This window comes from Podarcis melisellensis, assembly GCF_964234715.1.
Source record: "Podarcis melisellensis genome assembly, chromosome: 13".
Lineage (NCBI taxonomy): Eukaryota > Metazoa > Chordata > Lepidosauria > Squamata > Lacertidae > Podarcis > Podarcis melisellensis.
This window is the reverse complement of record NC_138545.1, coordinates 13,370,001-13,396,225: the sequence shown is the minus strand read 5'-3', so window position 1 is coordinate 13,396,225 and position 26,225 is coordinate 13,370,001. Positions and strand designations below refer to the sequence as shown.

Below are 26,225 nucleotides of genomic sequence, written 5' to 3'. Positions count from 1 at the left end.
CAGAGAGCCTCAAGGTCCATAAATAGCAACACCCTAGTGGTCCCGGGCCCTAAGGAAGTTAGATTGGATTCAACCAGAGCCAGGGCCTTTTCAACACTGGCTCCGGCCTGGTGGAACGCTCTGCCTCATGAGACCAGGGCCCTGCAGGATCTGATTTCTTTCTGCAGGGCCTGTAAGACAGAGTTGTTCCGCCTGGCCTTTGGCTTGGAGCCAATTTGATTCCCTCCCTCCCTCTCTTTCTTTTTTCCTTTCCTTCTCCTCCTGCGATGAGGCTACATTTTAATATTTTTATGTTCCAATATGTTAATGTTGTATTTTTTTAAAAAAAAGTTGTAATCATTCAACTTGTTTTTATTATTGCTTATAAGGTGCTCTGAGCCTGGCCTTGGCTGGGGAGGGCGGGGTATAAATAAAAATTATTATTATTATTAGGAAATAACTGTTGATATTCCTACTTAAACAGTTTGCAACTCTCATTCAAGGGTGGTGCCTAAGGTTTACCAGTACATCCTGGCCTTGGCATTTGCAGTCAAGGAGATCAACGAAGACCCTCACATCCTACCCAACATCACCTTGGGCTTTCACTTATATGACAGCTATTCCAATGCAAGGAGCACATACCTTGCCACGCTGCTACTTTTATCCATGGTGGAGAAATTTGTCCCTAATTATATATGTGATGTTGAAAGTTATCTGGCAGGGGTCATTGGGGGATTGGATTCCGAAATCTCCTTTTATGTGGCCACTGTTTTGGATATCTTTAAGATTCCGCAGGTAGGACACCTATGTACAATACCTCTATTAGCTTGCATAGAGAAGGAGGCAGGTTCCTTGGCAACAGTTCAGGGTGTATCAGCAGTTCAGGGTGAAGATGAAATTGGGAGCAGAACCATGTATACCACCTTGAGATCTTTGGAAAATATAGGCGGTACATAATTATAATGAAAGAAAGAAAGAAAGAAAGAAAGAAAGAAAGAAAGAAAGAAAGAAAGAAAGAAAGAAAGAAAGAAAGAAAGAAAGAAAGAAAGAAACCTGAATAAGAGGAAAGGTTGCAATACCAGAAAAAATATATGTCACTCCTGCCTGTCTGACACACATCTAGACCACTGATATCCCAAAGCCTCTGATGGAAGAGTGGGCTTCTACCTCACCAGCTGTTTTTAGTTATGTAGCAATTTCTACTTAGTGAGGAGGGCATCCGAATTGAGTTGCTGTTGGAAAAGGGAAATTGCTTGCAATTCTGACATAGACAGACAATGTTTAGGTGATCTGCTGTTTGGGGTATGGTGTGTGTGCTCCGCCATTCAATTTGATCTATTGTAAAAGACCCTGCCAAATTTTACAATGACATAAAAAAATGTGTTTTGTTTTTTTAATAATAATAATATTTTATTTATACCCCACCCATCAAGCTGGGTTTTCTCCAACCACTCTAGGCAGCTTCCAAAAAAATATTAAAATACGATCGTCCGTCAAACATTAAAAGCTTCCCTAAACAGTAAAATAGACACAATGACAATGCTCTGCTTTAGTCATCAAAGTGTTAACAAGATTTATAAATAAAACAAACCAAACACAGTGCCCCTCTCCAGTCATCAAATCAAAGGTTTGAAAACCACAAATGGGAGATGATCCCAGTTTTCAGCCCATCTGCATGTTTGTCTTTTGTATATGTGAGAGAGAGCCACTCAAACCCCGAAACGTTGGCAAAGGCCATATTTGACTAACAGGTTCTCCACATAATGATTATGAATACTGTGAAAGGAATCTACTTTGTCTCTTCTCTTCCTCCATTTACCTTTCAGCTCATTTATGGCTCTGCTCCAGTGATGAATGATAAAAGCCCAGGGCTCCCCTTCTACCAGATGGCAGCCTCGGATGCCCTTCAGTATGAGGGAATTCTCTCTTTGCTTCTGCATTTCAGGTGGACGTGGATTGGAGTCATTGCAACAGACAATGAGAATGGAGAAAGATTTGTGCAAACTATTTCCCCCATGTTTACCAACAGTGGTGTCTGCTTTGCATTCATAGAAAGAATCCCCGATTTCAGTTTTATTTCTGAAATGTATGGTTTGCTAGAACGGGCGGCCAATATACGAGACAAAATCTTTAGCAGCAAAGCTAACGTAGTGGTGACATCTGGAGAGTCTTATTCCATGGCAAATTTTAGATGGCTTCCATACCTATCAAAACATGATGACTTGATTAATAAAGTAAAAAGTAGAGTATGGATAGTAACGGCCAAGGTTGAGTTCGCTTCATTTGTCTTTCAAAGAAATTGGGATTCAGGAGTATTCAATGGTGCTATAGCCTTTGAAATTCACTTCAGAAACCCACCAGGATTTCATCAGTATGTTGTGCACAGAAACCCTTCCAGCACAGATGGGGACGGTTTTATCAGGGATTTCTGGCAACAGGCCTTTGAATGTGTATTCCCAGATATCACTACAGACAAGGTGGAGGGGAATATTTGCACCGGAGAGGAGAAGCTGGAGAACCTTCCTGGATCATTTTTTGAAATGAGCATGACAGGCCACAGTTATAGCATCCACTGTGCTGTTTATGCCATGGCCCATGCTTTACATGCCATGTCCACATCCAGACTCAGACACAGAGGAATGGTGTATGGATCGAGAGGGAAGAAACTGAATCCGCAGTTTTGGCAGGTAAAGTTTGTACATCCTCAAGAGTGAGAGCTCTGTTGCTTCCTCATAATCAGAATTGTGCCCAACACTGGGGGAGGGGGAGTGCATGACATCACAGTTGACCTATCATCCTCCCTCCCCAACGTCTTACCTTCATGAAAGGGATGCACTAGGGCGAAGATGCTTCATTCTGGATAGTTGGGGAGGTCTTGGTGTGATCAAAGCAATTGCCTGGGTAGAGCTAGGCTTGGTACGATTCTCGCCACTGGTCCCTCCTGCCCCAGAGCTCTTGGGCTTCTGGCCTTTCCTGCAATTCTTCTGCAGGTAGCCTTCTTTCTCACGCTTCCAGCAATTTCACTCCTCCGAGTCTGCATTTTGTGATTAGTGCAAATCACACGGTCTTTTTATGAGGAAGTGTGAGAACTGGATAAAGCCCTATCTGTATGTATTATGTGATGTACTTTCATTTTTGCCTGTTTTCTCTTGGAGCTGGATGAGAGAGAGTCCATGTCCATGTAATATAGTGTAAATAAAGAGTCGTTTATAACTATGATGCTTCATTCTTCTTGCTGTGTTAAGCCAGAAGACCAGTGTGCATAAACCAAGCTGGTTTATGCTGTTGGAGTGCCATGGAGAGGGAGGGGGTGCCTTTTCCAGAGCAATGCTCACCGGAGGACGCTCGGAGAAATGGAGGAGGGGGCTGCTGATAGCCAGGAGAGTTCTCCCAACAGTCTTTACTCTGGCACATCCTTTTGAGGATTATGGTTTTATTTTGGAAATATTATATGGCACTGGGCACCCACCCCCCACTCTGTTGAATATGTATGGGTTCACAAAATGCTGTCACCTTAGTCTTTCCTCTCAGAGTTCAAACATTTGGGCAGCATCCAGAAATGAATCTATAATTCTGCTGACAGAGAAGAAGGCATTGATATGATGGTTTCCTAGATGATTCCCCACATACTGTGCCGCTTGCAAATCTGGGCTACATAATGGCAGTATACCCCCAGAGGAAAGGGAAATGATGGTTGTGTCCTATTTTGAGTGGTTACTGCCCTGTATTTGAGGAGAAAGCATTTGTATGAGAGAAGCCTTGCAGCCCATTGAGATCTGCATTCACAGAAAGGAAGTAGTGGTCATAGTCAATAGAAAGGTTCGGCATTCTACTCTAGCCCATATCCACTAAATCCTTCCCTCAGAGCAGGTGGCTGCACAACACTGTGTCTCATGGAGAAGGAGAAAGGGAAAGATGGAAAAGGGAGTGTGGGGAAGAAGGGCTTGAGATCTGGGATACGGGTAGTGCTGTGGGTTAAACCACAGAGCCTAGGACTTGCCGATCAGAAGGTCCCGGGTTTCGAATACCCGCGACGGGGTGAGCTCCCGTTACTCGGTCCCTGTTCCTGCCAACCTAGCAGTTCAAAAGCACATCAAAGTGCAAGTAGATAAATAGGTACCGCTCCGGCGGGAAGGTAAACGGTGCGCTGCTCTGGTTCGCCAGAAGTGGCTCAGTCATGCTGGCCACATGACCTGGAAGCTGTACACCGGCTCCCTCAGCCAATAAAGCGAGATGAGCGCCGCAACCCCAGAGTCGGTCATGACTGGATCTAATGTTCAGGGGTCTCTTTACCTTTACCTCCAAAATGTAACAGAAAAACCATGGGTGTGATTTCCTTTCTTCTGAAAACTGAGAATAGGCATCTCCTACTGAGAAACAAATGTCCAGTTTGCACATCATTATAAAGTTTATAATGAATGTGGAGATTGCTCCAGCCTCACTCCTCCACTAGGATGAGTAAACAAACCATGGTCCCTGACTTTGTGATAAATCCAAGCCAGTGATTTGGCTTTGGTGTGCTCAAACAAACCACAGTTAGTAAGCCATGAAGAAATTGTGGCTTCATGGTGTAGTTTGTTTGCTCCGGAACGAATTAAGTACTTAACCTGAGGTACCAAAGTATACCCTGAATTTCCTTGGTATAATTTGTCCTTTCCTTGTGAAACTTGTAATATTATTTAGGTTCCTTAATTAAAATGGGTCTGAGGAAAGCATAGTTGGAGACAACACTAAAGTTGTTCCCCTCTGTTATAGTTTCAAACAGTCTAGGAATGACCTCTGTTTTACACACTGCAAAGACATTTCTTAGCAACAGAGCAATTCCTGTGGATATTTCTTCTAAGTCTTAAAGGTAACACAAAATAAAGCAATCCTAAAGACCAGGTGAAGAAGCACAAAGCCACAGCCAACTTGATCATACAAGTCACATATTCTCAGTAGAAAAAAAATGAACTTGGGATGAAAGGAAGTTTGCCCTTAAGATATGCCCAACAGGAAGCCACAAAAAGTGATGATGTTTATTCCTCGTATCAGAGAATAAGCATGATTCCTTCACACTTCTCATATTTTCCTACAATTTGTTCTGAGGTGACTGGGGGGTAATGTCTGTGGGCCTTTAGCCTAGTCAGTCATGCATTAGCAACAGTAGTATCAGCTGAATCCAGCATTACAGGGCTTAGATAGCATCAAAGTTTTCCAATACATTGTTTGAAATAACAAAAGTTGGCAGGACTGAAAACTTCTGTCACCGTTTTTAAAAAATCACGGTATATTGTGAAGTTATGACATCATCAGCTAACCTCAAGAAATTGAACATGGAATTTAATATTTTGGTCCAATTCCCCATTCCATAACATTAAACAGTGGAAGCAGAGGTAGACAGGGAGAGAGAGACTATCAATAATTTGGGTAAGAAAAGGAGGCTGTCATATTTGTGAAAGAAAATGGGTTGGCTCTCTCCATGCTTGGACCTGACTCCACTCACAGTTGCCTAAATCACCACCCACCATTCGCTGAATGTTCTGCACACAGGAAAAAATGTTGCTCGGCCCTGTATTACAGTGTTTCCCAACCTTGGGTCTCCAGCTGTTTTCAGACTACAATTCCCATCATCCCTGACCACTGGTCTGGCTAGCTAGGGATGATGGGAGTTGTTTTCCCAAAGCAGCTGAAGACCCAACATTAGGAAACACTGCTGTATTAGACTGTAGTCTTTTCTAAATACCTCCTTTTCTGTTTTCAATCTAGCTCCATCACTTTCTGAGAAGTATCTCATTTAACAATACTGCAGGAGATGTGGTCTTCATCAACCAGAATGGAGAGGCAGCATCTAGCTTGGACATTGTCAACTGGATCATATTCCCCAACCAAAGTTTGCACAGAGTGAGAGTTGGGAGGATAGATCCACAAGCTCCTCCAGACCAAAAATTAACCCTTGATGAAGACGCCATAATATGGCATAGATGGTTTAATCAGGTAGGTCCACATTCTTATCTACCGTAATTCAGAAGAGATTCAATATAGCTTAAGCAATATTTATCCCCCTGCCTTTCTAGTCACTGTCTTTTGAACTGCAAGTTACTGATTAGTGGATGGCCAAAGCAGGGTCAACAACTTGAAGAAAATATTGGGGAGGGGCAGGTAAGCCCACCACTGCTTCTATGTAAATTATGTCTCTAGCTTGTCTGCTCCCTCTATCTTCTCTATAGGCCCCATGTGGGATCCAGAAACATTCTGGAGAAAAGTTAAGGTGCCACTAGATGCCACTCTACTGTCACTTTGGCTCCATCTTCAGTTTAAAATGCAAAATTCATTACATTAACAAAAATAATTGAAAATGGTAGAGGAGAGGGCCTGGGCGAGAACCAATGAGCTGTATGAGGTTGCCATGGGAATCCCAGGCTTAATGGTTTGGATAAAGTGCTTTATGAATAAACAAGCCAATTCACCATGTATATCCCTAGAACAGTGCTCCCTGTGGAACACCCTCCCTCCAGATGTCAAGGAGATAAAAGACCAACACAACTTTTAGAAGACATCTGAATGCAGCCCTCTGTCAGAACAAGGAATAAAGGCAAATATTTCATTAAGGAGGTTACAAAACAGAAGAACCCTTTTACTATAAAATACAGTTAAGCAAGACTAACAGTGTAAACTTACCTTGGGGAATCTGATTGAAATGAAAATAGCAAAAGCTAGGTTGTCTCACCCTAATCCCAACCCTTCACAGACCCCCAACACAAGCTTCATCCACACAAATGTGATTTTTACATCACACATGAGGTCAGTTGTAATAATAAAATGGGTTCTTTTTCTTCCCCTCTGAAAGATTGCAACCGGAATCCTAAGTATATAAAGAAAATTATTGCAAAATAAACCAAAGAAATTGGGATTTCTTTATAAATATTAAATATTGGTTTTGAATTGAGTGAAAGACTATGTATGAATTGATAAGCCCCATGATTTTGCCTTTTTGCGAGAAAAGTGGAGAAATGAAGTGGTTGGGAAAAGGAGGGGAAAAGTGAAAACAGACAGCAGCAGCAGGATCAGGATACCACTAGTCATCTAAGGGAGCCAGTGGAAGAGGTGGAAGCAGGAAAAGTGGTGAAGATACAGAAAGTGAAGGAGGGGGCTGAGAGCCAAGGTGTGAAGAGCATAGGGAATGGATGCATCCGTCTGAAAAAAGAGAGGTATCTCAAAATATGTATTGTAAAGTATATTTTCCCCTTAACATGCTCAGTGCTAAATCTCTTGGATAGCATCATTCCAATTCATGTATTTGTCCATAATTTTTATTTTATTTTTGTATGAGAACTCATAAGGAACACATTCCTCAAAAACCCCTTATTTGGAACTATAAGGAACAGCATCTGATGGGTCCAAGAATAGGTGTAGCCACCAACACCAAATCAATTCTAGAGATGTCTACCTAGTGGACAACATACTAAGAAGTAACAATTATAACAAGATTAACAGGGACACTAGAGTAACTTCAAAGTGTGCCTGTGCAACCCAGAGCAATAGAGGAGATATTACATCACGCCAAACATTACTACTACTAAAAAGAAAAGTAGCAATTGCTCTTGGTAGAGGCATTTTGTGTCAGTTTAGAAACATAGAGAGGAGCCTTATAACCTGAAACATTGTGAACTCATTATTCTCTTGATGATTCTTCTTTTCTTCCATTTATACATTAGACTCAGCCTCTTTCTGTCTGTACTGAGAGATGTCTTCCAGGATCCAGCAAGAAAGTGAAGGAGGGACAGCCCCCTTGCTGCTATGATTGCATCCCATGTCCAGAGGGGAAGATTGCAGACCAGGATGGTAAGGGAAAGAATTTGATTAAATGGGTCCATTTGATTGAAAGGTGTCAGGATGGCTGAGGTTAAGTTTCAAAAGAAGATGGAAGTTATTGTATGTGTGTGTCCCTGCCTCATTGTCCTTCAGATATTGGTGGTAGTAGCAGTAGTAACAATAATTTATATGCAGTCTATGTGACTGGGTTGACCCAGCCATGCTGGACAGCTTCCAACAAATTAAAACATCAACCACAGTAAAACTTCAAACATTAAGGGCTTCCCTATATAGGGCTGCCGTCAGGTGTCTTCTAAAAGTCAGATTGTCGTTTATTTGCTTGACATCTGATGGTCAGACATTCTTAGGGTGGGCGCCACTACAAAGGAGGCCCTGTGCCCGGTTCCCTGTAACCTCACATCTTGCAATGGAAGAACTGACAAAAAGCAGTGAGAGCTTAATCTCAGCATACAGGCTGAATGATGCGGGTATACAGGGTCAAAACTTAGAGAGAGAGTTGGAGTATGTTAATCAAATGAGAATAAAATTGCATTGAGAGTAGCTAGGTGGTATGTGGTTCAAATCGTATCCAGACTGGTCCTTGTCTCTCCTTCTGACTTACATAAGCTGCACTCAAGCTAGTGTGATGATACATTCAAATATCATGAGGAGGAATGGCCTTGCCTGTGTCGATCATAGGACGACATCACTCTGAACCACATAACAGAGTACTGGACATATGTTTTATTTTGAGCTGAGCTCTTTTCTTCTCAGACAGAAAGTAAGATTTCAGCAAGCTGGCTTTAAAGGAGCTAAGGACCATATCCTTATTTTTTCCAGATATGAATGACTGTTATAAATGCCCAGACAATGACTATCCAAGCAAGAACCGGAATGCATGTCTACCCAAGAATATAAGCTTCTTGTCTTATGAAGAACCTTTGGGCATCAGTTTGGCCTCTTTCTCTTTTTTCCTTTCCTTGATCACAGCTCTGGTACTAGGTATATTTATGAAACACCACAACACACCCATTGTCATTGCAAACAACCGAAACCTCACCTACACTCTCCTCATCTCTCTCCTGCTCTGCTTCCTTTGTGCATTGCTCTTCATTGGCCGACCTGAGAAGGTGACGTGCCTCCTGCGACAAACAGCTTTCAGCATCATCTTCTCAACCGCTGTTTCTTGTGTCCTGGCAAAAACCTTCACAGTAGCTTTGGCCTTCATGGCTACAAAACCAGACTCCAGGATGAGGAAATGGGTGGGGAAAGGACTAGGCCACTCCATTCTCCTTTCCTGCTCCATAGTTCAAGCAGGGATATGTACTGTGTGGCTGGCAACTTCACCCCCATACCCAGATGTGGACATGTACTCAATGACAGAAGAAATTATACTAGAATGTAATGAAGGGTCAGTAACAATGTTTTACTGTGTCCTCATCTACATGAGCTCCCTGGCAACTGTCAGTTTTGCTGTGGCTTTCCTCGCCAGGAAGTTACCAGACAGTTTCAACGAAGCCAAGTTCATCACTTTCAGCATGTTGGTCTTCTGCAGTGTTTGGCTGTCCTTTATTCCCTCCTACCTGAGCACCAAGGGAAAATATATGGTAGCTGTGGAGATCTTCTCCATCTTAGCCTCCGGTGGTGGGTTGCTGGGTTGCATCTTTTCCCCCAAATGCTATATAATCATTCTGAGGCCTGAGCTGAACAATAGAGAACAGCTAATAAGGAAGAAAAATTAAATAAATAATAAACCTGCCCTTTGCTTTCTTTCATGCTTTTCTCTGTGAACAGTAGAGTATTTGGAAATATAAGTTCAGCTGCTGCCTTTTATAATTTTTTCTAGAGTCCAAAATCCCATAGTTGAAAATTCATTTGTAACATTGACTTATTTGCTTTGAGGAAAACAACCATACGTTTACACATACATTACTCTCTTGTAGCATGTGCTGGCAAGAAGACTCAAAGCAATTCTTGTCAAAATATATGCAAGTAAATCTTGATCTGTCCTTAATTCTGAATGATCAAACTTGTCTTACAGCTTTCAGCATAATGGAATATATGAGTACTCATTTATGAATTATTGTTCTTTTCTGCTAACAGTCATATTTCACCATCAACCTATCCATACCCAAGAACGTATAAATGGAAATGATCCTCTTAAATCAGGCCAATGGCCCATCTGGTCCAGCAGCCTGTACTCTCACTGACCAACCAGATACCTGTGGGAAACCTTCAAGCCGTACCCAACTGCAAATGCACTCTCCCCACCATTGTTTCCTGTGTCAGTGAGTTCCATAGTTTATCAATGTACTGTAACATAATCGCCATTGAATTGGGTTTCCCTCCCCACAAGATTTTTTCTGAATCATGTCTCCTTGAAGAAATTCAGAATGCTAGATAAGAAAATGTACATGAGTTCTTCCCTCTCATTCTTGGAAACGATGGCAGCAAAGGACCATGCAGACCTCACTGTGCAACACATTTGACAGATAAGTAAAGGTAAAGGGACCCCTGACCATTAGGTCCAGTCATGAACGACTCTGGGGTTGCGGTGCTCATTTCGCTTTATTGGCCAAAGGAGCCGGCGTACAGCTTCCGGGTCATGTGGCCAGCATGGCTAAACCACTTCTGGCGAACCAGAGCAGCGCACGGAAACACCATTTACCTTCCCGCCGGAGCGGTACCTATTTATCTACTTGCACTTTGACATGCTTTCTATCTGCTAGGTTGGCAGGAGCAGGGACCGAGCAATGGGAGCTCACTCTGTTGTGGGGATTCGAACCGATGACCTTCTGATCCACAAGTCCTAGGCTCTGTGGTTTAACCCACAGTGCCACCCGCATCCCGTTATTTGACAGATAGGGAGCTACAATTGAAAAGTTCTATTTCACCAATACTTGTGATGTATCAGAACACTCTATATTTAATACATATACGTATCATGTATGTGACAAGTATTTTGTTGGATATTCCACTGACTGTTGGCACCCTTCATCAAATGTTTGATGAGCAGATAAAATTGATTAGATCTAACCATGATGAATGGAGAATGCAAGTAAACCATTAAACCTTAAAACATTTATTTCTGTTTCAACATCTGTGGACTATGCTTGTAAAGTATTGTCTGTAAGATTATGCCCTCCTTGCAGAAGGTCCAGGGTATTCAAGTGGAGACAGAAATGGAAGGAAGTAGGACTAATAATAATAATAATAATAATAATAATAATAATAATAATATTTATAACCCCCCCACCTGGCTGAGTTTCGCCGACCACTTTGAGTGGCTTACAGCAGATATAAAAACACAGGCAAACATATTACTTCTTTTCTTGTTATTTGCTTTTAATCCCCTAAAGTTTGGCTGGGAAGCCTATAGCCCTCCAGATATTGCTAGACTACAGCCCTCATCATTGCTGACCATTTTCCATACTGTCTGGGGTTGATTGGTTTTGGAAGTGCCACACATCCCCAACCCTTGCCCTAGTGGAAGTGAATCACAGGGGCATTTGCCCTTGAGGGTTTGGGCAAACATGCATTCCCAAGGCATAGGGGAAGGAGGCTGAGAGGGACACCACTGTCATCCCCCAAAACAGCAATGAGCGGCCATTGTAGTCATGCCAAATGGCTGGTGTGAATTCAGGTCCACTCAGCCAAATTCCAAGATGCTGACTACACCATGCTACATTTTGGAGTCTCCATTGGCTACAAGGTCTTCTATTATGAGCTTCTAACTTCTAATTTCACCCATACACCATTGGTCTATTATTATCTAATGAAAGGGAAATTAAAATAACAGTTCTGAATATTTTCTTCAGCAATTTTCTTCTGCAATTCCATAGGGAATCCCGAGCATTGGATGAACAACTACAATCCTGCTTGGTTATTAACAGGGCTATAATTAATATGCTGCTCCTCAAAAACCCCTGTGTATTTTCTCTGGCCACTGGCAACATAACACAAAGGATACTACAACTTAACCAGAATTATTTAAATACTGTCTGGGATCAGCAAGTCTAATTTTGGATACTTCCATATTGTGTCCCCTCAGGAAAGTAATATACCATTTAAATGAGAGAATATTTATCTTGGAAAAACCTATTCTAGTATTGCCAGAAAAAAACATAGTTTCTGCATAAAACAAAGAGTTGCCTTTGTATTAAGGATGGTGTTTTTAGTGATCTTGCTGCTGGAACTGATTTCTTACAATGTATGTGAGGCTCACATAGCAAAATGCAGGCTCCAAGGTCCACACCATCCACTTCACATGTATCATCAGCCAGGAGAGTTCCTCATTGGTGGCATTGTTTCCCATGGTGGCTTCATCGCCTCTCCAGCAACATTCACTGAGGAACCCCCACCAGTACTGCCTGAAGAGCTCGTGTAAGAACTAAGCCACTCATTTTATTACATCAAAGGAATGATCAAACCTAGAGTTGCAGCCTCAGAATAATTAGTGAGGCAGCAAAAGTTTACCCTTTTATCTGGGGGAATCCACTTTAGATATGAATGGGACTTATGTTGGTGCAAAAAAAGAGGAACAAATGTCTTGTGAATTCAGAGAATATAGGAGAATTCCCATTTCTGGATAGAGAAATGAATATAAATGTATTGAAATGTATGTATGCATGTTTGTGTGTTTGGGAGAGGCCTTTTGAGCAGCCCATTTTGCTAGACTTTATCTGAACTACTAGACTATAAGTAAGAATGTATTTTTAAAAACCTGCTCTGAGGCTGAATGTCCTTAGGCTTTCATTTTCTGAACTTAGACTAAGCTTTGTTTCAGCACTGAAAGTACTTATTATGAAGTATAGAACGACCAGCACTGACTCACGAAAAGGAAGTCACTGCAGAGAGAGACCAGAGAGACCAGAGACTTTGTAAGTGTCAGAAAAAGATGTCAGACGTGTAAGGGAAGACGTCCCATGAGCCCCACATTAGCAACCCCTACTCTAGATACTACTGAGTTTAAAATATTTAAAAACTTGGACAAAAGTAAGAGCGGTACCTACAAATACACAAATCTAAGATGAGAAAAACTTGGCTTGCCAGTAGTACGTGTGGAAAGGTTCAAGGGATCTGCATCAACAGAAGTATAGTGTCCTGATCAAAGGAAGTAATAGTCCTGCTCTATTCTGCCTTGGTCACCTGAAGTCTGTGTCCAGTTCTGCTCACCGCAATTTAAGAAGGATATTGACAAGCTGGAACATGTGCAGAGGAGGGCAACAAAGATGGTCTGGAAACCAAGCCTTATGAGGAACGGATGAGGGGTTTGGTATGTTTATCTATGATGAGACTGAGGAGAGGAATGATAGCCATTGTAAAATATCTCAAGAGCTGTCACCAGGAAGATGGAACACACTTGTTTTCTCTTGCTCCAAATCAGGGTATTCAATTTACAAGAAAGGAGATTTCAAATAAACATAAGAGACAACCTTCTATTGATAAGAGCTATTCAATAGTGCATCAGACTGAGAGATAATCCCACTGAACTCAATATGATTAACTACTCTGTTGATATGTAAAAGAATACTTATTTTGAAGTTCCTGCTGATACATTTGCAACTCTCATTCTAGGGTGGTGCCTAAGGGTTACCAGCACATTGTGGCCTTGGCATTTGCAGTCAAGCAGATCAACGAAGACCCTCACATCTTACCCAATATCACCTTGGGCTTCCACTTATATGACAGCTATATCAGTGCAAGGAGCACATATCTCGCAACACTGCTGCTTTTATCCATGGTGGAGAAATTTGTCCCTAACTATATATGTGATGTTGAAAATAGTCTGACTGGGGTCATTGGGGGACTGGATTCTGAAATCTCCTTTTATGTGGCAACTATTTTGGATATCTATAAGATTCCGCAGGTAGGACACTCATGATCAATACCTCTATTAGTTTGCATAGAGAAGAGGCAGGTTCCTCAGCATCAGTTCTGGGCGAAGATGAAATTGCAAGGAGAACCATGTAGACCACCTTGAGATTCTTGGAAAATAAAGATGGTACATAATTGTAATATAAGCAAACAACAGACAGACAGACAGACAGACAGACAGACAAACCTGAATAAAGGGGAAGGTTGGGATGCAGGTGGCGCTGTGGCTTAAAGCACAGAGCCTAGGACTTGCCGATCAGTAGGTCGTCGGTTCGAATCCCCGTGATGGGGGTGAGCTCCTGTTGCTCTGTCCCAGCTCCTGCCAAGCTAGCAGTTCAAAAGCACGTCAAAGTGCAAGTAGATAAATAGGTACCGCTCCTGCGGGAAGGTAAATGGCGTTTCTGTGCGCTGCTCTGGTTCGCCAGAAGTGGCCACATGACCTGGCCACATGACCTGGAAGCTGTATGCCGGCTCCCTCGGCCAATAAAGTGAGATGAGCACTGCAACCCCAGAGACGGTCATGACTGGACCTAATGGTCAGGGGTCCCTTTACCTTTACTGCAATATTTGAAAAAAATATGTAACCAGCAGTTTTTGGTTATGCATCATTTTCTGCTTAGATAGGAGGGTATCTGAATTGAGCTGCTGAGTAAAGGGGGGGGGGAGTTGCTTACTGGATAAAAGAAATAAGATTTCAGGCGCCAGTGGAAAAATTTGTGAGGAAGGCATGTCAAATAAGCTGCTGGGTTAGTGTGGGAAAATGCTTACAGCTACAAAAATCTTACAGGTAGGAGCCAGTACAATAACTATTCCTCCTTAGCACACCCAACATAATTAAAGATACAGAGAAGTTATGGCAAACTGCAGATACAATCCAGTTCTGCAGGAGAACAGTGAAAGTAGTTAGCAGCTGATTCACAAGTGAAATAAATGTTCATAAATAAAGTCTGACAAGAATCAGCACAGTTTTGCTGTGTGAGGGGGCATGTGCATCATGAAGAAGAAAGAGGAAGCTCCAGAGAAGAAATGCGCATCTAACCCAAGTTGCAATTCTGACAAAGCCAGATAATGTCCAGGAAACCTGCTGTTTGGGGCATGGTATGTTCCCCCATCCAGTTTTATCCATTGTACAAGACCCTGCCAGATTTTGCAATGACATAAAAAAAGTTTGTTTGTTTATAAGTGAAGTAGACACAATGCCCTGCTCCATACATCAAGTGTTAACAAGATTCATAAAGATAGTAAAAAACAGACACAGTGCCCCTCTCCATTTAGCAAAGCACAGGTTTCCAAACCACAAATGGGAGATGATCCCAGTTTTCAGCCCATCTGCATGTATGTCTTTTGTATAAATGAGAGAGATGCACCAAACCCTGAAATGTTGACAAAGGGCATATTTGACTAACAGGGTTCACCACATAATGTATATGAATACTGTGAAAGGAATCTACTTTATCTCTTCTCTACCTCCATTTACTTTTTAGCTCATTTATGGCTCTGCTCCGGTGATGAATGATAAAAGCCCAGGGCTTCCCTTCTACCAGATGGCAGCCTCAGAAGCCCTTCAGAATGAGGGAATTCTCTCTTTGCTTCTGCATTTCAGGTGGACATGGATTGGAGTCATTGCAATGGACAATGACAACGGAGAAAGATTTGTGCAAACCATTTCCCCAGTATTTATCAAGAGTGGTGTCTGCTTTGCATTCCTAGAAAGAATCCCCAGTTTAAGTTTTATTTCTGAAATAAATGGCATGCTAGAGCAAGTATAAATCATAAAATTTTTAGCAGCACAGCTAATATAATAATTGCCTATGGAGGATCTTATTACATGGCAATTTTGAGATGGCTTCCATACCTATCAGTACATGATGACATGACATACAATATAAAAAGTAAAGTATGGATAATAACGGCCCATGTTGAGTTCACTTCATTAGTCATTCAAAGGAACTGGGATGCAGGAATATTCAATGGTGCTATATCCTTTGAAATTCACTTCAGAAACCCACCAGGATTTCATCAATATGTTGTGCACAGAAACCCTTCCAGCACAGATGGGGACGGTTTTATCAGGGACTTCTGGCAACAGGCCTTTGAATGTGTATTTCCAGATATGACTGCAGACAAGGTGGAGGGGAATATTTGCACTGGAGAAGAGAAGCTGGAGAGCCTTCCCGGATCATTTTTTGAAATGAGCATGACAGGCCACAGTTACAGCATCCACAGTGCTGTCTATGCCATGGCCCATGCTTTACATGCGATATTCTCATCCAGACCCAGGCACAGAGGAATGGCATACAGAGGGAGAGGGAAGAATCAGAATCAACAGTTTTGGCAGGTAATAGGCTAAACTTCCTCAACTGGAAGAGGCCTGTTATACCCCCACAAGATATGGGTTACCAAAATGTTGTCAACTTGCTCATTCATCTCAGACGAGGAAAATCACTTCCATGGTAGAAGTTTGCAGACCACTAATATGTTACTGCATTCACAGATAAGAAGCAGCGGTAATGATCGAGAGAGATGTTTAGCATTCTCTTTATCCCATATGCACAAAATCCTCCCTCGGAGCATGTGGTTGCACACCACTGTGGTGTCTCCTGAGATGAAGAGGGACAGAGGGAAAGTGGTGTGGGGAGGGGGAGATAAAGAAAGGTTGTTAAAACGAAGTGAGGGATGTGGGAGAGATAAAATTGGTGGTCTCTCCATCCTTGGACCTGACTCCACTCACAGTTGACTGTATCACCACCCACCACTTGCTGTAGGTCCTGCCCACAGGATAAAGGTACCTTAGCCATGTATTAGAACTGCAGCCTTTTACAAACATGCTTTTTCTGTTTTCAATCTAGCTCCATCACTTTCTGAGAAGTATCTCATTTAACAATACGGCTGGAGATGTGGTCTTCATCAACCAGAATGGTGAAGTGGTATCTCGCTTGAATATTGTCAATTGGATTATATTCTCAAACCAAAGTTTGCAAAGAGTGAGTGTCGGGAGGATAGATCCACAGGCTTCTCCAGACCAACCATTCATCCTTGATGAAGATGCCATAACATGGAACAGTTGGTTTAATCAGGTAGGGCCAAATTGTTAGATAATTCCAAGGAGATTCGTTCTTGCATACGCAATGAATATTCACCTGCATGTCTACTCATTGTCTTTTAAACTACATGTTACTGTGTAGAACATGACGAAAGCATCCAAGTACCACATTAAGAGCCAAAAGCTTACTGCTAGACATCACTAAAGGAATAAAGGCAAATATTTTATTTTATTATATTTATGAATATTTTATAAATATTTCTTAACATTATAAAATACTGGTTTTTAAGTGAAGAAAGGATAGATAAGCCCCAAGATTTTGCCTTTCTTGCTAAAAAGTGGGGAACTGCTATGTAATCACAAAACCCATACATCCCAGAACAATAGAGGGAGTATGACATCACTTCAACCATTACTACTACTAAAAAAAATATAGCCATTCTACATATTGCTGAAAGGCTGACTCAGCTTTGCATCATAGAGAGGGGCCCAGGAACATGAAGATTTCCAAACTCATTGTTCTCTTGCTGATCCTTCTGCTATTTCATTTACGGAATAGACTCGGCCTCTTTCTGTCTGTACTGAGAGATGTCTTCCAGGATCCAGCAAGAAAGTGAAGGAGGGACAGCCACCTTGCTGCTATGATTGCATCCCATGTGCAGAGGGGAAGATTGCAAACCAGGATGGTAGGAGAAATAAATAGATTAAATAGATCCAGACTCAAAAGTAATAATTGAAAGCTGTTGTAAGGACAGTTGAGTTTACGTTTCAAAATAGATAATCTACTGTGTGATCCTGCCTCTTTGTGATCATTGCCGTTCAGATAGTCTAAATATGCCAATGAAATGAGAATGACCATGCATTGAGAGTAGTTGGATGGTATGTGGTTCAAAGCATTTCTTCTTCTTCTTCTTCTTCTTCTTCTTCTTCTTCTTCTTCTTCTTCTTCTTCTTCTTCTTCTCACTCATAGCCGAATAAAATTGTCTTCCATAAACACAGTTTTAAGAATGAGTCTGTAAGTGACTGTGGAGGTCAGTTCTGGATCCACACGTCCTTCCACAGTGGGGACATTGGTTTCCGGATCAGAGTTGATCATTATGTGGATTGGCCAAGCGTGCCTTTGTCTTTGCACATTTCTATCTTGCGTACTGAGCATATCTAGAGGGGAACTTGGCACTCCTTCTGACTTACACAGGCTGCACCCAGTCTAGTGTGCATAAACATTCAGATGGCAACGGCACGGCTGTAGCACTTACAGGACCACATAACTCTGAACCAATTAAATTCAAGAATACTGTGGTAATTAAATATAGTGGTGCCTCGGGTTAAGAACTTAATTTGTTCTGGTGTCCGTTCTTAACCTGAAACTGTTCTTCACCTGAGGTACCACTATAACTAATTGGGCCTCCCGCTGCTGCCGTGCTGCTGCCGCACAATTTCTGTTCTCATTCTGAAGCAAAGTTCTTATCCTATTTCTGGGTTAGCGGAGTCTGTAACCTGAAGCGTCTGTAACCTGAAGCATCTGTAACCGAAGGTACCACTGTACAGAGAATCATACCAAATAAGGTTTTGACATACTGAGTATGCTCGGACTGTCGTCAGACTATTCTCAGTAACTGGAGTGAAATACAATACTGAGGTGAAATCTAATCCTGAAATAAAATTTTAGCAGACCATGAGGAAACCCCTTCTTTTAAACTGTGATGTGGACCAATCATAAGGAGACAACAAAGTTAATTAGGAGGAAATGGGGTGAGGGAAACAAAGTGTTTCGATTGGATAGGAAATTAAACTTAATGGAATGTGTGGAATTTATGCCAAACGTAAAAAACTGGAACTCTTTGTATGATGTTTAGTTGTTTTAGGGAGTTATCCCCAGCTGAACCTTCTGTGCAGAATTAAATACTTTGGACTTCTTTTCCCCTCATGGTCTCATGTTGTTTATTGGCATATCCATGAGACAGAGAAAGCTTAGATTGCAACAATACCATATTACAGAGCGTCAGACAGTACAAAACATGTGCTTTGAATTAAATAGAGCTCTTTTCTTCTCAGACAGAAAATAAACTTTTCAGTATGACCTAATATATTTATTTTCCCCCAGATATGAATAACTGTAATAAATGCTCAGACAAACACTATCCAAGCAAGAACCGGGATGCATGTCTACCCAAGGATATCAGCTTCTTGTCTTATGAAGAACCTTTGGGCATCAGTTTAGCCTGCTTCTCTCTTTTCCTTTCCCTGATCACAGTTCTGCTATTAGGTATATTTATGAAGCACCATGACACACCCATTGTCATTGCAAACAACCGAAACCTCACCTACACTCTCCTCATCTCTCTCCTGCTCTGCTTCCTTTGTGCTTTGCTCTTCATTGGCCGACCTGACAAGGTCACATGTCTCCTCCGGCAACCAGCTTTTGGTATCATCTTCTCAACCGCTGTTTCTTGTGTCCTGGCAAAAACCTTCATTGTGGTTTTGGCCTTCATGGCTACAATACCAGAATCCAGGATGAGGAAATGGGTGGGGAAAGGACTAGGCCACTCCATTCTCCTTTTCTGCTCCATAGTTCAAGCAGGGATATGCACTGTGTGGCTGGCAACCTCTCCCCCATACCCAGATGTAGACATGTACTCAATGACAGAAGAAATAATACTAGAATGTAATGAAGGGTCTGTAACAATGTTTTACTGTATCCTCATCTACATGAGCTGCCTGGCCACTGTAAGTTTTGCTGTGGCTTTCCTCGCCAGGAAGTTACCGGACAGTTTCAACGAAGCCAAGTTTATCACTTTCAGCATGTTGGTCTTCTGCAGTGTTTGGCTGTCCTTTATTCCTTCCTATCTGAGCACCAAGGGAAAATACATGGTGGCTGTGGAGATCTTCTCCATCTTAGCCTCCGGTGGTGGTTTGCTGGGTTGCATCTTTTCCCCCAAATGTTATATAATTATTTGGAGGCCTGAGCTGAACAATAGGGAACAGCTAATAAGGAAGAAAAATTAAAGAAATAATAAACCTGCCCTTTGCTTTCTTTCGTGCTTTTTTCTGTGTGTACAGTAGAATATTTGGAAATATATGTTCAGCTGCTTCCATATATATATATATATATATATATATATATATATGCTTTCGTAGATTTTCACGGGTACAGGAATGCAGGTTTTGGTGTCCTCGGGTGTCTTCCCGTGTAAAAGTTGGGGTGTCTAGGCGACGTTTCGACGAGGTCTCACTCGTCATCTTCAGGCTGGTGCTTTCGGCTTCTTGTTACTGGAACAGAGCAGGATCTCAGTGTTTGAGTTCCTATAAATACTGTTGAGGGGGTGTGGTGTATATTTGTTTTGAATGGCTGTCAAGGCTTCATTAATGTCAAGGCTTCTTCACACAAGTGCCCATTAATGAAGCCTTGACAGCCATTCAAAACAAATACAATCCCCCCGAATACATCTTGGACCTGACCAACCACTGCCTAACCAACACGTACTTCATCCACAATGGACAAAGATACAAACAGATAGAAGGAGCACCTATGGGATCACCCCTCTCACCGGTCATCGCAAACCTGTACATGGAACACTTTGAAACCAATGCTTTAGACAAGTCAGAACACAAACCCAAACTTTGGCTCAGATATGTTGACGACACCTTTGTAATTTGGCCACACGGGAAGGAAAAACTGGATAGCTTCCTCACACATCTCAACAGCCTACACCCCAAAATACAATTCACTATGGAAATAGAAGCCAACAACCAACTTCCCTTCCTTGACGTCCTAATCTACAAAAAACCTGATGGCTCCCTAGGACACACTATCTACCGGAAAAAAACACACACCAACCGCTACTTACATGCACAATCACACCACCACCCTGCACAAATAAACTCCGTAGCCAAGACTCTCATCTCCAGAACCAAACGCCTGGCTGACAAAGACCACTTGACAACTGAGTTACAGAATCTCTCAAATGTGTTAATTGCCAATGGATACCAGCAAAACAGGGTTACGAAGCTAATCCAAAAAGAAACACCCCCCAAAAACCAAGACACAGAAGAAAACAATGGCATGGCCCTCCTTCCTTATATCAAGGGCACTACAGATAAAATTAGCAAAATCCTCCATAAACACAATATCAAAACAGCCTTTTGCACCAACCAAAAAATAGCCAATATCCTCAGAAACCCCAAGGATAAAATCCAGTTGGAAAACCAAGGGGTCTATGAAATACCCTGCAAAGTCTGCCCAGCCACGTACATTGGACAAACAAACAGACGAATAAATGCACGTATCGCAGAACACAAGAATGCCGTCAAAAAAGAAGAAAAAACTTCCTCTCTTTTCCAACACATGAAAGAAACAGGACACGAAATTAATTTTGCAGATTCCAAATTGCTCTTTAACATGGAACATCACCACAAGAGAATAATCATGGAAGCCATCGAGATAGAGAAACACCCTCACAACATGAACAAGCGTGACGACACATCCCGCTTGCCAGACATCTGGAAATTAGCCCTCCCCACAAAAACTGACACCAGATCCAGAGGCACACAGAACGCTATCACCAATCAACCACACCAGACCCAAACCCAGACCCTCTCCACAGATAAATTACAGACACCATCCAGTAGCCAAACCATGGTGGCACCTCCGGATGCTGCACCCCCCTGCAATCCCCACACAGATCTGGCTGACACAGGCCACAAAACCACAGCTCGCCCCTATACACGAAGCCAAGCCAGAGCACAACTAAGTGCAGTACAGCCATCTTATCAGAAAAACTCTTCACAAAGTTCAAGAGGTCAAGACACAAAGACTTTAGCAACTAATCCACACCTAATGACCCACCTAAGTGGTACTCAGGATATCACTCAAGAAATCACTCAAGATATCCCTCAAGTAATTAAGGAACAAAAGAAGAAAAGGCACACTAGCCTGGGAACTTCCTCTCTGCCCAGAACATTGGAGGCTATACACCACACCCCCTCAACAGTATTTATAGGAACTCAAACACTGAGATCCTGCTCTGTTCCAGTAACAAGAAGCCGAAAGCACCAGCCTGAAGATGACGAGTGAGACCTCGTCGAAACGTCGCCTAGACACCCCAACTTTTACACGGGAAGACACCCGAGGACACCAAAACCTGCATTCCTGTACCCGTGAAAATCTACGAAAGCATATATATATATATATATATATATATATATATATATATATATGTACTCCAAATTTCCATAATTGAAAATTCATTTGTAAAATTGACTAATTTGCTTTGAAAAAACAATCATATGCTTACACATACATTATTCTCTTGTAGCATGTGCTAATAAGAAGACTCAAAGCAATTCTTGTCAAAATATATGCAAGTAAATCTTTATCTGGCCTTAATTCTCAGTGATCAAACTTGTTTCACAGCTTTCAGCATAGTAGGATCTGTGAAACTGTACTATTGCAGCCATGAAATATTGGAATATTCATTTATGAAATATTGTTCTGTTCTGCTAACAGATTTTGCCATCAACCTATCCATAACCAAGATCGTAGAAATGAAGGATGATCCTCTTAAATCAGGCCAATGGCCCATCTGGTCCAGCAGCCTGTACTCTCACTGACCAACCAGATACCTGTGGGAAACCTTCAGGCCGTACCCAACTGCAAATGCACTCTCCCCACCATTGTTTCCTGTGTCAGTGAGTTCCATAGTTTATCAATGTACTGTGAGATAACATATGCCCCATTGAATTGGGTTCCCCTGCCCCCAAGATTTTGTCTGAATCATGTCTCCTTGGAGAAATTCAGAGTCCTAGATAAGAAAATGTAAATGAATTCTGACCTGGTCCTTGGAAAAGATGGCAATAAAGGACCCTGCAGACCTCACTGTGCCACTCATTTGACAGATGGAGAGCAGCAATTGGTATTAATTCACCAACACATGTGATGGATCAGAACGGTCCATTTATAATACATATACGTTTTATATATGTGGCAAATATATTCTTTGCTATTCCACTGCTGTTGGCATCCTTCAGCAAATGTTTGATGAGCAGATAAAATTGATTATATCTAACCATGATGAATGGAGAATGCAAGTAAACCAGAGTAAGCCCCATTAAACCTTAAAATTTTTATTTCTGAGTAAACATCTGTACTGTTATACAGCAAGCTAAATATGCTTGTTAATGATTGTCTGTACAATTATGGTCCCCTGACAGAAGGTTCAGATATTCAAGTGGAGACAGAAATGGAAGGAAGTAGGACTAATAATAATAATAATAATTTATTATTTAAAACCCACCCATCTGGCTGTGTTTCCCCAGCCACTTTAGGTGGCTTACAGCAGATATAAAAACACAGTAAAACATATTTCTATTGTTGTTCTCTGCTTTTAATCCCCCTAGAGTTTGGATGGGAAGCCTATAGCCCTCCAGATATTGCTAGACTACAGCCGTCATCATTGCTGACCATTTTCCATACTGGCTGGGGTTGGTTGGTTTTGGAATCCCCCAACATCTGGAGTGCCACACATCCCCAACCTTTGCCCTAGTGGAAATGAAGCAGAATACATATTTAAAAAAATAAAATTCATAAGTTTGCAGAAGAAGTAAGAGATATCAGCATCACTGAATGAAGGTGAACACTGAATTAAAATTCACCAAAAGGGCTAGAAAGTCAGGCTCAGCAACTTTGGGAATCCTCACCACCCTCAGCTGCATCTGGAGGAACTGTGGGGTCTGAGAGATTTCAAGAATCCTCTCTCTCCCTAAGGTGCTAGCTCACATAGGCTGAAAGAATCAAGAGAGATTTTACACAAGGCTCTATAAAAAGGAGTCATACAGGAGGGCCTGGAGCACCAACTCAACCTCTCCAGAATCACAGGGGCATTTGCCCTTGAGGGTTTGGGCAAACATGCATTCCCAAGGCACAGGGGAAGGAGGCTGAGAGGGACACCACTGTCATCCCCCCAAACAGCAATGAGCAGCCATTGCAGACATGCCACATGGCTGGTGTGAATCCAGGTCCACTCAGCCAAATTCGAAGATACTGACTACACCATGCTACATTTTGGAGTCTCCATTGGCTACAAGGTATTCTATTATGAGCTTCTAACTTCTAATTTCACCCATACACCATTGGTCTATTATTATCTAATGAAATGGAAATTAAAATAACAGTTCTGAATATTTTCTTCAGCAATTTCCTCTGGAATTCCACAGGGAATCCTGAGCATTTGATGAACAACTACACTCCTGCTTGGCTATTAACAGGGCTGTAATTAAATCTGCTGCTTCTCAAAAATCTCTGTGTATTCTCTGTGGCCACTGGCAACATAGCACAAAGGATACTACAACTTAACCAGAATTATTTAAATACTATCTGGGATCAGCAAGTCTGATTTTGGATACTCCTGGATTGTATCCTCTCAGGAAATTAATCTACTATTTAAATGAGACAATTTTTATCTAGGAGAAGCTAATTATTATATTGCCAGCAAAATCATAGAACAAAGAGTTGCCCTTGTGTTAAGGATGGTGATTTTAGTGTTCTTGCTGCTGGAACTGATTTCTTACAATATATGTGAGGCTGTCATAGCAAAATGCAGGCTCCAAGGTCCACACCATCCACTTCACACGTATCATCAGCCAGGAGATTTCATCATTGGTGGCATTGTTTCCCATGGTGGCTTCTTCTCCTCTCAGGCAGCATTCACTGAGGAACCCCCACCAGCGCTGCCTGAAGAGCTTGTGTAAGAACCAAGCCACTCATATATTACATCAGAGGAAGGACCAAACCTAGAGTTGCAGAATAATGACTGAGACTGCAAACTTTTACCCTTTTACTTGGGGAAATCCACTTTAGATTTGAATGGAACTTATGCTGGGGCAAAAAAATGGAAGGAATCTCTTGGGAATGAAGAGAATACAGGAGAAATTCCCATTTCTGGATAGAGAAATGAATGGAAATGTATTGAAATGTATGCATGTTTGTGTGTCTGGAAGAGCCCTTTTGAACAGAATTTTTTGATAGACTTTACCTGAACTACTAGAGTGTTAGTAAGAATGAATTTTTAAAATCCTGTTCTGAAGCTGAATGTTTCATTTTCTGAACTTAGACTAAGCTTTGTTTCAGCACTGAAAGGTACTTATTATGAAGTATAGAATTCAGTAAATTCCAATGACAATCACTGACTCATGAAAAAGAGGTCAGTGCAGGGAGAGACCATGTCAGAAAAAGACCCCTCTGGTGTGGACAGCAAGACGTCCCATGGCCCCCACATTAGCAACCCCTGTTCTAGATACTATTTACCTTAAACGATTAGAAATTTGGGACAACAGTAACATGAACAAATGCAAAAAAATAAGATTGGCTTCCCAATAGTAGGAAAGGTTCAAGGGATCTTCATCAACAAAGGAAAAGTGTCCTGATCAAAGGAAGCACTAGTACTGCTCTATTCTCCCTTGGTCACTTGGAGTCCTGTATCCAGTTCTGATCAACACAAATTAAGACGAATACATATTAGCAAGCTGAAACATGTGCAGAGGAGGGCAACAAAGATGGTCTGGAAACCAAGCCTCGTGAGGAATGATTGAGGGAGTTTGATATGTTTAGCTATGGTGAGACCGAGGGGAGGAATGATAGCCATTTTCAAATATCTCAAGGGCTGTCACCAAGAAGATGCAACAAGCTTGTTTTCTCTTGCTCCAAATCAGGGTATTCAAGTAACAAGAATGGAGATTTCAACTAAACATCAGGAAGATCTTTTCTACTGATAAGAGCTATTCAATAGTAGAACGGACTGAGTGTAAATCCCCCTGAACTCGATATGATTAACTACTTTGTTGGTGTGTAAAAGAATACATTTGTTGAAATTCCCTATGATACAGTTTGCAACTCTCATCCTAGGGTGGTGCCTAAGCTTTACCAGCACATCGTGGCCTTGGCATTTGCAGTCAAGGAGATCAACAAAGACCCTCACATCCTACCCAATATCACCTTGGGCTTCCACTTATATGACAGCTATATCAGTGCAAGGAGCACATATCTTGCCACACTGCGGCTTTTATCTATGGCGAAGAAATTTGTCCCTAACTATATATGTGATGTTGAAAATAATCTGACTGGGGTCATTGGGGGACTGGATTCTGAAATCTCCTTTTATGTGGCAACAGTTTTGGATATCTATAAGATTCCACAGGTAAGACACCCATGGACAATACCTCTATTAGCTTGCATAGAGGGAGAGGCAGGTTCCTCAGCATCAGTTCCGGGTGAAGATGAAATTGCAAGGAGAACCATGTACACCACCTTGAGATCCTTGGAAAATAAAGATGGTACATAATTATAATATAAGCAAACAAAGACAGACATACCTGAATAAAGGGGAAGGTTGCAATACCTAAAAAAAAAAAGTAACTCTCCCCTGTCTTACACACACATTTAGATCACTTACAGTATATAACAAAGGCCACTGATGGGAGAGTGGGCTTCTCTCTCACCAACAGTTTTGGTTATGCATCATTTTCTGCTTAGTTAGGA

The 26,225-nt window shown here is 41.8% G+C and overlaps 1 protein-coding gene and 1 pseudogene across 2 annotated transcripts; both read left to right on the top strand.

Annotated features, from left to right (window-relative positions):
* Nucleotides 1–735: 735 nt before the first annotated feature.
* Nucleotides 736–19,699, top strand: LOC309354501 (vomeronasal type-2 receptor 26-like; annotated as a pseudogene). The gene is made up of 5 exons (XR_014173365.1): nucleotides 736–774; nucleotides 15,135–15,988; nucleotides 16,500–16,727; nucleotides 17,253–17,379; nucleotides 18,798–19,699. The product of XR_014173365.1 is annotated as a vomeronasal type-2 receptor 26-like (transcript).
* Nucleotides 1,812–9,515, top strand: LOC309354506 (vomeronasal type-2 receptor 26-like; the record flags this gene model as incomplete). Its single annotated transcript, XM_081884678.1, has 4 exons — nucleotides 1,812–2,666; nucleotides 5,728–5,955; nucleotides 7,677–7,803; nucleotides 8,614–9,515. The coding sequence occupies exons 1-4, from the start codon at nucleotides 1,830–1,832 to the stop codon at nucleotides 9,513–9,515; spliced, it is 2,094 nt and encodes a 697-aa protein (XP_081740804.1). The 5' UTR covers nucleotides 1,812–1,829.
* Nucleotides 19,700–26,225: the final 6,526 nt, after the last annotated feature.